The following is a 14,857-nucleotide window of genomic DNA, read 5'->3' on the forward strand; positions in this document are numbered from 1 at the left end:
TTAAAACTGTCCTTTTTATTTAGATGAAAGAGAGGAAATGTTGTGTGATATTCGGACATTGTATGAAGATTTATTGCTGTGAACTGAATAACTAATAGCTAGGCAGGGATGACAGGTGGGATTTCCTGGGAGACAGAGGAAGAGGAGAAATCGAGGTGCACTATTTATGCTAATAGATGTCAAGAGACATGTAAAGAGTCAGACATATAGAATGAAACAAAGGCAAAAAGTCATGAGTCAAAATGTAGATTAGCATTAATGGCTTGATTTTAGTTATAGGTTCTTGTGGGACAAGCCTAATCTCAGGCCAAGCTTTCATAATTAATAATAAGTTTGCACATCATTATTTGTGAACTGGTTGCCCAAAGAAAAGTCTTTCTACTAATTAGTAGTTAAAACATTTCATGCCCATGGTAACTGATCACACTCTTAGACAATATTCATATTTTGAAGCACGAAGGTGATAAGCAGGACTTGTTGGAAACTGGGATAAAATCTACTGATCTGAATTCTAAGTCTGGTATAGTACCAACAGGATGTGAGGAAAGACGTGTGTTTTAGGAATAAAGAGATTCTATCTCTGAAGATTCGTGGTCTTCTCCAGTCAAAAGCATCTGTTCTCGAGTGGCATACCCACTGAAACTGGGTCAAAGTCCTCTTTCTCACTTCACTCTTTTATTTCATTCAGGACTAAGATTTCAGACAAATGTGTTCAATCATTAACATGTTTTCTTCCAAAGTGAATAAGCAGCATTTGTATGAAGCCTTCTTATATTCTCATGTCACCAAATTTCTATGCTTACCTAACTACACTAAATGTAAATATTTCTTAGGTTTCTCTCCTAATTCATGAGAAAAAACATACCTAAGAATTAGGTGATTATCTGTTGCCTATTTTGGAACACTGGATTTCATATGAATAACCTGGCATTTTGAAGTCTTCATTTGCAATATATTATCGTTATTAACTCTCTTTTTCTTGTGATTTCTTTCAAATAGATTGACAAAGAACAACACACTAAAATACTTGATCTCATTGAGAGTGGGAAGAAAGAAGGAGCTAAGCTGGAGTGTGGTGGTGGACGCTGGGGGAACAAGGGCTTCTTTGTTCAGCCCACAGTGTTCTCCAATGTTACCGATGAGATGCGCATTGCCAAAGAGGAGGTAATGATCCTACCTGTTTCTATTTCTGGGCATGTCATGATCTTCTGTTCATAACCTGTATGTTCCCTTAAAATGCTCAGCTCCTTGAATAGCATTCCCCTGAAATACTTGATGATAAAGTTTAAAGTAATTTGTGATCAAGACTAATTAGTGAGGACTGCAATGAGCTAGAAAGAGTTAATATCAAATGCAGAACAAAGTTCACAGCAGCTTTTGTAGGTGCTTAATTTACAACCTTAAAGGAATGGAAAATGACCCTGTCCTTTGTAAAAATTGGAATAAATGTGGATATATTGTGCTACATATGACATGCACAGAACAGCATCCACTGAATGATCTATATTATTCACATATAAAAGTCAACCAACAGAGACAGAGTGGACTGGCTGTGTAAGGGAAGTGAGGATGAGTCCTGGGGAGCACAATATACATAGCATCAGTAAAGACGGTACCCAGATGTTCAATATATGATTAAGAGGAACTAGTTTTTGATAAAAATGGTAGCTAATAGGCTTCACAAGTATGAAGGCTTTTAATATATGCAGAGATATGAGCACTTGCCTTAAACAATGAAAGTGTCATGTACTAAACTAAAATAGGAAGATACAGTGACTCAAAGTCACTCATTCATAATTTCAACATTCAGTGTATCTATACAAATGTCCCTGATATGGCAGAGGATCTGAGAGGTTATTTTCTTTACCTCCATAACATAAACAAATAAAAAGAAAAGGGGACTATTCAGCTTTCCTGGGAGATGAAATAAAGAAAAGAAATAAAAATCAAATGTGTGTGGATCATGCAACACACTTAGGACATCTTCAATTCAATATTCAACTGCATTTGCATTTCTGCACTTATTGATCAATTCTTCTTTAATCAGTCCTATGGCTCTTATAGATTTTGGTTAACATTTCTACAAAGGACAATAAAGCATAAAATAATCTTCATTCAAGGAAACTTTTGTTGTGCTCCTATAGTGGCTCACTGGAATATCTCATTTGCTGCTTCAGAATAGGAACCTAGAGCCTTTACTATGCCAGCTGATTTACTGCAACTCTGAGCAAACGCCCTGTCTTCCTTCTCCACCTGCTTCCCATTGACAGTGTTTGCATTGTTATGCTTTCCAGTTATAGGGTCATGAGAGAATGTAGAGCCCCAAGGTCTGCCTTACCCTTCTGGGAGTGGCTTCTAACTCCTCCATGGCATTTAAATTGTCTTGGAACCAGAAAACCATTTGATGCTTGAGGGATTTTTCCAAACCATGTCCACATTTCCCAGGAAATTGTACTAGCATTCAGAAAAGCCTTTTATTTATCTTTGATAAATACCTCACCAAAATATAGTAGTTTTGTATCCATGTGAAAATTCCAGGTATTTTCTATTACCTCAGAGTGAGAATGAGATACAGACTGATTTGTGTGTGGGTTTTACAAACTCGATTCCAGTAGAAATGAAATACTGGCTTATCCTTGATTAGACAAATTGTGACCTCTGTTCCCTGTCCTGTAACTCAAGCCACTTCCATAAGTTTTGTTTAGTATAGGTTCCGGAGTTAGGCTTCCCGTAATAAATCCTTTTATACTTTTTGGTAATTCTATATATGGATGGGTGACTAGTAGAATCTGGCTAAGATTTTGTATTGTTTCATTTAAATATTTTATAATATAATATAAAATACACATTATATATGTTTTAAAATATAAAAATATATAATATAAAAGTATCCAAATATAATGAAATGGATGATACTTCAATCAATGATACATCAGTGTTAAAGGCATAAGTATTGTTTTCAATCATTGTCTGTTACACTCAGAGCAAAGCACTGCTTTCTAGGTCTTGTTGTCTTGTGCAGTAACTTGAAGAAAACTAGGCTTAGGATTTCAGACATTTCCAAGCAAGTCATGTGTTTCCTGATTTGTTGTTTAATCTTTACATTTTGGGAAGTTCTGTCACAGTGTGTAAGAATAAACACTGCCACGATGATTGGTGTCTACTCCACAGAGAAAAATCACACACAACCAGAACATGTTTCTGAGTTCACATGAATGTCTATTTGTTTTTATTCTTACACATAGGATAAAAGAGAGAGGCAACATCTTAGTCCATGGAGAATGGTTTCTAAGAAAGCATAGGAAGTGTATTTAAAGCACATGCAGCGTGTACAGTGTTAGCCTGTGTTTGTGTCATTCCTGTGTAGATATTTGGACCAGTGCAACAAATCATGAAGTTTAAATCTATAGATGATGTGATCAAGAGAGCGAACAATACTTCCTATGGCCTGGCAGCTGGAGTCTTCACAAAAGACCTGGATAAGGCCCTCACTGTGTCTTCTGCTCTGCAGGCTGGGATAGTGTGGTAAGTGCATCTGAAGTAAGCTGTGCCCTTTTTATATTAGACAAATGAGCAGGCTGAATTGGCCTCCTCTAGACTTGAACTTTCCTAGAAATTATCTGACCTGCTAGACAGATAATTTTTATAAATAAAAAATAAAAACAAATTATCATCTTTCAGCTTCGCAAGTTACTTATGTAGAATATTGACCACTTTATGGCTGTTTGATTTATAAAATACATGCATTATTAGATAATGCCAGGACACTTTGTACTTTGCTGTGTAAACGGGAAGATGAAAGTAAAATTTGTTATAATCAACTATATATTAGATAATGTATATTGGTACCTTATGTACACCACACATTATTGCAATTACTATTTGTTTACTGTATTTGAAATCGAACCGAAGGTGTTACATTAGCTGATCTTATGCTCTACTTGTGAGCTTCATCCTAGTCTGTTTTATAATATTTAATGCAAGAGCTCAGTTTCTCAATCTGGCCTTGAGCTCACTCTGTGGCCCACATTGGTCATCCTCGTGCATTGTGCTTATGAGAGGCTGGGATCACAGGTCTACAACCATAGGCTTGGTGCTATTTAATTATTTTTTAAATTAATATATGTGCATATGTATTTTGTTTTCATGTATGTCTATGCACCATGTGAGTGCCTGGTGCATTCAGAAGCCAGAAGAGGGTATCTGATCTGTTAAAACTGGAGTCATAGACAGTTAGTTGTAAACCACAATACTGGGACACAGCACAAGTCCTCTGTAAGAGCATCAAGGACAGTTAACACTGAGTCTTCTCTGCAGCCCTTTCTATATCTTTGACTTAGTCTGTTATTTGATTTTTGTAATTTTACTTAAATACAAATTCGCAGGCCTCTCAAACTGAGTCTTTGCCCAAACATTTCCTCATCAAGCCTCCCTTCCTTCAGTCCTGGAAACAGCACAAGCTATTTTCTTTTCTTTTTTTAAAATTAATTTATAAAAGTTTCCACTTCCGCCCCTCCTCCCAATAACCTCCCATTCCCCCCACTCCCTCTCCTCCTCCCTCTCCAGCCATAAGAGCAGTCAGTGTTTCCTGCCCTATGGGAAGTTCAAATTCCACCCCCCTCCTTCCAGGTCTAGGAAGATGAGCATCCAAACTGACTAGGATCCCAAAAATTCAGAACATGCAGAGGAAACAAGTCCCAGTGCCATTATCAATGGCTTCTCAGACAGTCCCCGGATTCTCTGAATGTGGCTGTTTTCATTCTCTCACCTAGTCCAATTAAAGAAAACTAGGCACTGAAAAGCATCCTAAGGGACACAATGAGGCAGTTCTTGACCCTCTTGTTTACTTGAAATACCTTTTCCTTCTATCAAAGTGATAGTCATCATCTAGATACTACTGACCCAAAATTGAAATGTATTCTTACACTCATCATTTTGTCTTACTCAAAAACTACTCTTTGTCATCCCAAATCTTGTCTGTGATAAAAACTGGGAGCTTGCTAAGATTTAGGAATTTATCAAGAGCATACGATAAATAGCAGAGTGAGAGCTATACACACTAAAACATCCTTCTCAACATGTGTCTCTTTAGTGTGAGTTTAGCCAGCTTCACACTAAAATGACAAATCCAAAATGCTATGAAATATGCCAACATAATGTTGAGACTGTATTCTCGGGTATTTCAAATTTTGTATTTTCAAATATGGATTTTCAACCAGTAAAATCTATGTGAATAATCCATAGATTGAAAAAACCCTCAAACTAAAACACTTCTGATTCCCTGAATTTCAGAGAAGAAGCTTGAAGCCTGTATCATTGAGAGCTTAAGTCCTTGTAACATGGGGCTAGAGAGACTGCTTAGCAAGGAATGTACTTGGTGTGCAAGTGTAAGAAACTTCAATGTAAAAGCAAGATATGGTGGCCTGTGCTTAGAAGCTTATCACTGTGATCTGAGACAGAAGAATCCCTGGACTTCACTGGCTAGGCAATTTAGCAAAATTGTGGCACCTGAAAGATAAGAGAGGACTAACCAAAAGAAAAAAAAAAACACTTCACCTTTATCTCTTCTCTGGCTTCCATGTATCTTCCCCATGCATGCATGGGCACGTGTTCACACACACGCATGCACACACACATACATATACACTCATGTGCACACATTAGATGTATAAAAAATTTATCTATACAACCAAATGAGGGATGCAGTTGAGAATCAGACAGCAAAATTACCATGTCTCTGGGTTTTACTCTGAACATAAGTTTTTTTACTCAATGAAACCTGTGAAAACGACCAGTTTTGTCTGTTAGCGCTCTAGATTATGTCTTTCCAAAGCACCTAAGCAGTGCACCTATTCTGTAGTTGCAGCTATTGCCTGAACGTACCTTAGCTGACAAGTTGTTGATAATTAAGAACTTGAATTTGTGATTTTTACTGCTAGTTAAAACCTAAGCAAGAAGTCTCGTGTAATTTTGAAGTAGAATTACATTGTAATGAACTGTCTACCTTTAGTAATGTAAATCAAGGAAAACAGTTAAGGGATTTCTTAATTTACTTTTTAACTGAATAAATATCAGTTAAAGGTTGCCAGCATGGTTACAGGTAAACTGACTTTCAAAATCCACTGAACTGCTAAATATGGGATTGGATGATAGACGTCCAGTGCTGCTAAGGCTGTGATCTGTGGCCATTTTACATAGCACATCATTCCTCCTATAGGGATGAACTTATTCCTGGCACGAAAAGTAGCCGCTCTGGTTGAAGCTTTGCATATTGTAACAGGCTTTTATTTCCAGGTAACATGTCTGTGGAAGACTTAATTCTGATAGAGTTATAGATATTACTGGAAACTAATTTGTTTTTTTTTCTATTATACTCAGCTTTATTGAAAAAGTAAAGCATTTAAATTGTGCTCCAGAAATTCAAATGTTGTCTTGCGATCTTTAAACAATAAATGGATGATTTCCCCTTAACCAAAAAAAAACTGTCATAAAATCTTAATATACAATCAGCATTAAGCACAGGAGCTCAAAAGCCTGATTTTTTTTCTTATCATGGCATTTCCCTCTAAGTCTCTTAAAGGAAATTAATCAAAGTCCCATCTAGTTAGTATAACCGATGATCAACAGAGATTTCTCTATGATAAAAGTACTGGAAAATTCAGTGCTACTAACTCATATGTATTCATAGTCTACATTTGCTAAAGACTTACTGTGTCCCATGTATTTTTATAAATCATCTGTCAGAGATCAATAGCAGTTCTGTAAAATATAGAACATTCTTCTCTCACATTCACATTAAAATAATTGTTCACAGCCTGCAGAACTGCGCTCCAATCACCCTCTCCCATCGCCTTGATCTACAGTGACCTTCTCTCTAGTTATAGTCACACTTTTTACTGTGTGTTTATTAGAAACATCTTAAACATCTTTCCAAAAACTGGTTACCAGACTGAAAATGGGCCCAATTCCTGCCACCACTTCTGTTTAAACTGTGTATTTATCAATGAATGAAACAAATGAAAAAAGTATTGATACATATAATAATTGCTGAAGATAGTTGATTTTTAGACTACTAAATGTATAACCTTCAAGATTACCACAAAGCTTCACAAATATAACCCATTAAAGAACTACAATCAATCCCAACCTCAGACACTTCCATTTATGGCGTATTGTTCTTCCCTCTGTTATGATTCAAACTAACAGTATGTGCGTGCTTGCGACATGTGTACACACACACACACACACACACACACACACACAAATTCATGCTCATAGTTTTGTCATTTATTTCTAGGTAATATATACGGATGCTTTTTGCATTCTAAATTATAGTGCTGCTTTTAATCTCAGTGATCATACTTGATCAAAACAAAGGAGTTTTTAAGGAGATTTCTGAATTTTTAAATTTCCTGCTTAGAAATTATGGATGTGTTAAGTATTACCGACAGTACCCACCTCTTCTTTATTTTAGGGTGAACTGCTATTTGGCTATGGCTGTCCAGTGTCCTTTTGGTGGATTCAAGATGTCTGGAAATGGGAGAGAACTGTAAGTTAAACTTTATATTACAATAAATACTTATTTTGTGATGAGAATTGTCACTCCCAGAAAACTGTTCTGTTTTCACTACTTTGGGGGTAAACTCGACCTATATATAGTAACAAACAGTTTTTTAAATATGGGAAGTACTTCCTAAGTGAAGAAAAGAGATAGCAGGTGGAATATACTTAAGTTCCTACTACCCATTCAGGGTCATGGTAAGTACACTACCTTGGTTTAAATAAATTGTTGCCTGTTTTTAGGATTCCCTATGTTATGTGTAAATAGAAGCTATTTTTAGAAAGCAGGTAAAATGCTAGACTGGTAACATTGAGATGAATGAAAATAAATATTGAAATGCTCAAGATATTTGAATATACCTCTTAAATAACTTAAAACTGACTTATCTCAGGCTGATATGCTTCTGATGAAGTCTACCTAATAACTATGATGCATCTGTTAAATAAAGCATTTGCTGCAAAATGTCCCCCAGAGAATTACTGAGATAATTACTTAGAATGACTCCTTTCAATAGTTATGGGTTATTTTCAAAGGAAGAAAAGCCAAATTAATGAATTTGAAAACAGGTTTTTCAAAGAATCCCAAATAGTGAACTCAGATGAATTTTTATTTTCTTGATTGTATTTATCAAGTCAGCTTAGCAAATATTGCTCTGAACCTTCATTAAGGCTCATCTCTTCACACCAGGGGGAAGCAGACAGAGCTTAGTCTCATATTATTTTATGCATTAGGTGGTCTGTCATGAGAAGCAAGACTGTTATTTCCAGGCTTACTAGAGCTCATTTATATCTGCTCAACCAGAATCGACATTTGATGATGAGAGAACAGGATGATTTGTATACAGAAGACTTAGAAGTCAGGGAGAGTAATATAGAGATTTTTCGTAGCCAAGAAGAAATTTAAGGAGGTAGATGCTCTTGTGGTCTGCATGAAAATTTTATATAATATATTACATAAAATTATAATTTTATAATATTATAATATAATATTATATTTATTATAATTATATAATATTATAATTTTTAATGTTATATAATTATATAATATTATATATTTATATGTATTATATAAAATTATATATATACATATATATATAATTTCTGAGGAAGGTGACTCAGGTCAGTCTCAATGTGACAATACATGTAGAATTCTGTGAGTGTCCAGTGTCCCAGTGACCCTAAATACAATTGAAAGCAACTTGGTCAAATTTATGAACTAAGGTGTCTACCTATTTGGTATGAACTAGTTATTAAAACACTACATTTTAATGGACTTTAGACAGCTGTGTCAAACTATTTAATTATGTTGAAAAATGTGCTTTTGAATTTTTTGAGAACTAGTTCCAAAATTTTAAATTATTCACAGAAACTACTAATATACAGCATTAATATTTACTCAGGAGAATAAGACATTGGCTATATACACAACTGCATCTGTAACAGAGTAGATAGAGAAGTATCAGAAATCAGCTCCCTGACAAACCTGTGTGTGTATAGGTTTCATGATCCAGGGAACGGTCCTATATACATGTAATGTGATTTTATCCAAATGATGCAGATCACAACTGAGTGCAGTCCTTATAAAATAAATCATCCATCACGTGGAAAGAACTCATAATTTCAAAAATTGGCCTCAGGTAGAACCTTAATAGGTTACTGTGGTATCTATACATGGACTCAACTCAGCTTCTGATCACTTGAAATGAACTTGAAAATTTTTAAGTTTATTGATAACGTTGAATAATAGAGAAAACCAACATCTGCTAAAATCTGAAAAACCTGAATCAAGCCATCTTTAGTTTCTTTCCTCCATAAAAGGAAATACAAGTATTCCAAAGACAAAATGAAGGAAAAAAAAGAAACACACAAAGAAACAAAATTCCAACATATGAAAGTTAAATGGTTGTTTGGCCTAGATTAAAATGTTCCTATTAAAACTACAGCTTCAGAAGAACAGAGCCCTGAATAGAGGAGGATCTGGGTCATCTTCTACCTGATCACCTCTTCTGTGACAATGTATATTGTGAATGCAGGTTCAAGTGAAGCTGGTGGTTTATTCTGTTTCTCTTCAGTCACTGTACAGTGCAATATGAACTCCTCCTCCTTATTTATTGGTCCAATAAAATATAATCAGATTGAATTATGTAGTAGTTAGCCATATGGCCAAATAAAGTAATGAAAACAATGGATATCTTTTCTGAAAATGAGCTGAGAAAATAATTATTTAAAATAAATGACATATTGAAGAGTGTTTTCCTCCATTGGAGAATTTATGTTTGGTTATAAACCTTATGGTCATCTAGCAACTATATGAACTATTCTATATTCAGTAAATATTTTCATTGTCCATACTCAGATAAGCAAAACAAACACCTTGTACCAAATTATTTTCAGTGTGCAATCATTTTTATATGAAATATTCTTTCCTCTCTAGGGGTGAGTATGGCATGTATGAATACACTGAGCTCAAGACAGTCGCAGTGAAAATATCTCAGAAGAACTCATAGAGAATCCAACAGAGAAAAGAGAAACCCTTCAGCAATTGGACACATCTCCTATAGTCACCAATAGAGTGGTGTTCTCCTTTAACTCTTTCTTCTATTGACTTTTTAAACATAAGTGATTCATCAGTATTAATATCACCCCTAGAAAACTTGTAGCTTCATCTAAAGGAATCATTAGCCTTCTAATATGTGACCCCAATTCCTAGTCCATATGAAAAGATTGATTTAGGTACCTGTTCCTTGTGACTCTCTCATGATCAGGTGTTTTCCACTGTTGATACTTATCTAGAATATTTACTTGGTAAGGGGGACCAGTAGTGATTTAAGTTCTGTCCCTCAGTGACCCTTTGTATGCCTATTGACTACAGAGTAAGTTGCTGTGTTTCCTATGGTTATCCCCTCTGAGTGTTGTGAAATGTTTTCTAGAATGTCTAGCTGGAATTAGAATGTGAAGTTTAATAAAGGCAATCTCACATGATTTCTGTTCAACTTGAGTTGTTAAAATAAATTTTATTGCTTGAAAATTTCATATATTTGTACTTTATGTTATGGTTATATTCAAACCCAGCCTTCCCTAGGGCTCCCCAGATCTGCTTCCATGTACATCCTCCTTCCAATTTCATGTACTTTCAAATTTACTGTTACTTACTGAATTCAGCTAATGCTGTCCACATGCACACAAGTGTGGAGAACTCACTGAATTCAGCTAATGCTGTCCACATGCACACGAGTGTGGAGCCATTCTCTGGGGACACAGTCAATCTATCAGGAGCCAATCTACTTCTGGAGAAAACTGACTTCCCTTCCACCAGCAGACATCAACTGCTAATAGCACCTCTCACAAAGGTGATTTTTGTGCTCCTGCATTCATGCTGTAATGTTGACTGGATTTTTCTTGTGTAGATCTTATGTAGTTAACCACAACCACCATGAGTTCATGAGTACAGTGAACCTGTCATACCTGGAGGCACTATTTTTTTAAGTCTTTCCTGATCTCTGCTTTTATAATATTTTTACCTCTCTTTCATGATGTTCCCAGGGCCTAGGGAAGAGTGTTCTAACAGAAAAGTCCTATTTATTGCTGAGCATTCCACTGATATTTTTTCTCTACATTATAGCCTGGTGTGAATCTCTAAATTATTAATTCTATGTTGTATGGCCTCCTGAAACTGCTGGAAGAATATCTTAACTTGTTTTGCTAGTCCCTATATAATGGATGGTTTTCAATATTTGAAGAACATATAAATATACCAGCTGTCAGTATATAGAGTAAAATCCTCATTTGCAAAATTTTTAAACACTAAAGCTACAGCTTGCACCTCAACAATTTTAGCTGAAGCTGGTTTTGTCTGCACAGCATGTCCCTTATCACATAAGCAGCCTTCCCATTATATGAGCCATTAGTAAAACTTAACAAAGCATCCTTTATAGAATCTTTGGCCACCGTTTTAGGAAAAATGAATGAATGCAGCTGTGTAAAATGCAGTAACTGGTCAGCTGGGAAAAGATTATTAATCTGACCTTGAAACTGAGCAGACACAATTGCCCAAGAATCATTATTTTGTAAAAACAATTTAATTTGATGCTTAGTGTAAGAAACATTGATTATAGCTGGTTCCTTGCCAAAAATATTTCTAAGATTCCATCCTGTTCTTTTGTGCTAAGCATGCTACTGCTTCAAAATAAGGATTTAATACTTTAACTGGCAATACAGAAAGGTGCAGCCATAGAAGTGGCCTGTTTTGCCATAAAACTGCCGTAGGAGCTTGTTTTGTAGGTAAAATACATGCCTGCCATGTTTGGCTATAATCAATATAATGTACCTGCTGTTCTTGTGTAACCTGCTCTATCTGTGAGAGAATCTGTTTGGCAGCTTCCAAAAGCTGTCTGCTGGAATTTGGATTGCTATCTCCTTTAAGGACTTCACTTAGAGTCTCGAGGTCTCCTGTAGGAAACCTTAGATAAGGCCTCAGCTATTGTTTATTTCCTCACAACCTTTGAAAGTCATTGAAAGTCTTTAAATCAGCCTCTCTAATTTCTATTTTCTGAGGCTTAATTTTTGGGGGGTATAACAAATGACCTAAATATTGAAAAGGTAGGTGCCTCTGTACTTTTTCAGGAGCAAAAATTAGTCTTACATGTCTTAGGCTCTGCTGTAATAATACATATGTTTCTAGTAAAATATCCTCATCTCTATGAGCAAGCAGGATACCATCCATATAATAGATAATATAAACCTGTGGAAACTGATCTCTAGCCTTTTGTATAGCCTGAGCTCTGAACTTCTGGCATAAAGTGGCACTGTTTGCCATGCTCTGATGTAAGACATTCTATTGATACTTCTTCATTGGCTCTCTAAAATTAAGTGAGGAAATACTGAAATATTTTGCAATTTTGTGGTGCCAAAATGATAGTATAAAAACAATCTTTTAAGTTTAAAATAATTTGATGGGTAGTCTTTGATAGTGCTGTCGGAGAAGGCAGCCCTGGCTGTAATGCTCCCATTGGCTGCATGGTTGTATTAAGCTCCCTTAAATCATGAATCAAACTCCACTCTTTTGATTTCTTTTTAATAACAAAAATTGGAGAATTACATGGTGAATTAGATCGTGAAATGTGCCCATTATTCAGATGTTCCTGCACTAACTGCTGAGCAGCTTATAATTTTTCGTGTGTTAGATGCCCCTGATTTACCCATACAGGCTTGTCACTCTCCATACTATTGGGTCTGCATGGAGTGCAGGATTTTCAGTGACCTCTCCTAAAAATACACTAATCCTGCCCTAGGAGGTCCACTGTCTGTTATGATAGGATCAATCTTTTCCTTATTGTTCTTGCCTAGATTTTGATTAGGTAATAATCCTTGTTGAAACATCTAATTAGAGACAGCTGTCTGGGAAAATATAAATAAACCCCCATTCTGGACATAATATTTCAGTACCATAAATTCACAGGTAAATAAGGAATAATATACTGCAGGAAAGTTTGTTCATGTCCTTCTCCTTCTTTCCAATGTAGTTCATTACTACTTTGTTCAGGATTTCCAGTCTAACCAATTTCTTGTAGCTGTGTAACAGTCTTCGTTTTTGGCCACTTAGAAGGCCATTGGCTGGTGGATATAACTGAGCTATCTATGCCAGAATCTAGAAAGCCAGAAAATCTTTTTCCATTTATAAAGTGTGTTCTGATCTCTGAAGACCTATAACTTGTACCCAATATGCATCAGATGACCAAATCCATCCTTTCCTCTCTTTTCTTTCTTGATCTGATTATTGGTTTGCACTGTAGGAAGTAAAATTAATTGTGCAAGCCTCTGACCTGCTTTTACTATAGAAACTCCACTTAAGTGAGTCATCACCTTGATCTCTCCCTCAAAGTCATCATCAGTGACTCCATGAGTGACAATGATCCCTTGGATTGTTGAGCTACTTCTCCTTAAAAATAATCCTACAGTGCCTTTTGGTAAAGGGCTATATAGACCCCTGTGGGGAAAGCTTGCACCCCCACTTCAGGTGTCAGAACCATGTATAAGAAAAAGCTGAGGTTAAGCCCTGTGCTTCCTGGGGTTGTTCTGGAGAGATCCTGTGTGGATTTCCTTGTGGGGAAACAGATGGCTGGATCACCCCATGATTTTGTCTTGGGGCCTTGGCTGGGTCCTGTGTCCTTTTCCCAAAAGGGGATTTCCTAGATCATCTCGTTTTTTTATCTGCACTCATTAGTCCAATACTTTCCTCTCCTGCATCTCCTATGTAATCCTGATTCTCTTCTCATCCTATACTTAGTATCCTATGAGGACATCATCTGAACTCATGCCCCATAAGACTGCAACCAAAATGACTTCCAGGTATTTTGTAGTTTGCATTCTCCCTGGGCCTATTTCTCTTTGCTGGGATAAGATGTCATTAATTGTCTTTCCCTGCAAGGCAGTAGCTATGGCAACTCCTTGTGTATATCCGAGCAAATTCAGATATAATCTGCAATGTTACACTGCTTTTTAAAAGATCTTATAGCTGCCTTACACACAAATTTGGCATTCTCAAAGGCTGTTTAATTATTAATTGCTCTGTTTCCGAGTCTCCAACCTATTAGGTGCCCGTGTTAGTCTGGAAACAAAGACTTGAATTAATTCATCTGGTCCCTGTCTTATAGTAAATAACTCCTCAATCTGTTCTTTTGATGATGGAAGCTTACTCCAGGCATTCTATTTTAAAATTATTGTTATTATTTTATTTAACACTTAAAAAAAACAATCCAAATTCCCACTTCCTCCACTCCTTCCACTCTCTTCCTACTCCCTCCACACACCCTCCTACCCTCGCCCTCCAAACTTAAGAGAGGGCAAGGCACTCTGCTCTGTGGAAAGTCCAAGGCCCTCCCCACTATATCCAGGTTGAACAAGGTATACATCCAAAGAGAATAGGATACCAAATAGCCAGAACATGCAGTAGAGACATATTCCAGTGCTATTTGTCATTGGCCCCTCAGTCTGCCCCAACTGTCTGCCACATTCAGTGGAACTAGCTTGTTCATTCCCAGTTCAGCTGGAGTTGGTGAGCTCCCATTAGCTCAGGCACATTGTCTCAGGGGGTGAACCCCTTGCGGTCTTGAGTTCCTTGCTCATACTCTCCCTCCTTTTGCTCCTCAACACGACCTTGGGAGCTCAGTGCAGTGCTCTGATGTGGGTCTCTGCCTCTGTTTCCGTCTGTTGCTGGATGAAAGTTCTATGGTGATATCTAAGATAAGCATCAGTCTGACTAGAGGGCAAGGCCAGTTCAGGCACCCTCTTCTCTATT

General features: G+C 36.5%; 1 protein-coding gene across 1 annotated transcript in view; it reads left to right on the forward strand.

The window, feature by feature from the left end:
* The window catches only part of LOC125403388 (aldehyde dehydrogenase, cytosolic 1), a 33,781-nt gene extending 23,188 nt beyond the window's left edge, over positions 1 to 10,593 (forward strand). Inside the window, exons 10-13 of the mRNA XM_048438690.3 lie at positions 1,000 to 1,164; positions 3,368 to 3,525; positions 7,475 to 7,549; positions 9,995 to 10,593. Coding sequence (XP_048294647.1) covers positions 1,000 to 1,164; positions 3,368 to 3,525; positions 7,475 to 7,549; positions 9,995 to 10,067 — 471 coding nt within the window. The 3' untranslated portion in view covers positions 10,068 to 10,593. The remainder of the gene's footprint in view (positions 1 to 999; positions 1,165 to 3,367; positions 3,526 to 7,474; positions 7,550 to 9,994) is intronic.
* Positions 10,594 to 14,857: the final 4,264 nt, after the last annotated feature.

Source organism: Myodes glareolus, chromosome 7, assembly GCF_982192425.1.
Source record: "Myodes glareolus chromosome 7, mMyoGla1.1, whole genome shotgun sequence".
Lineage (NCBI taxonomy): Eukaryota > Metazoa > Chordata > Mammalia > Rodentia > Cricetidae > Myodes > Myodes glareolus.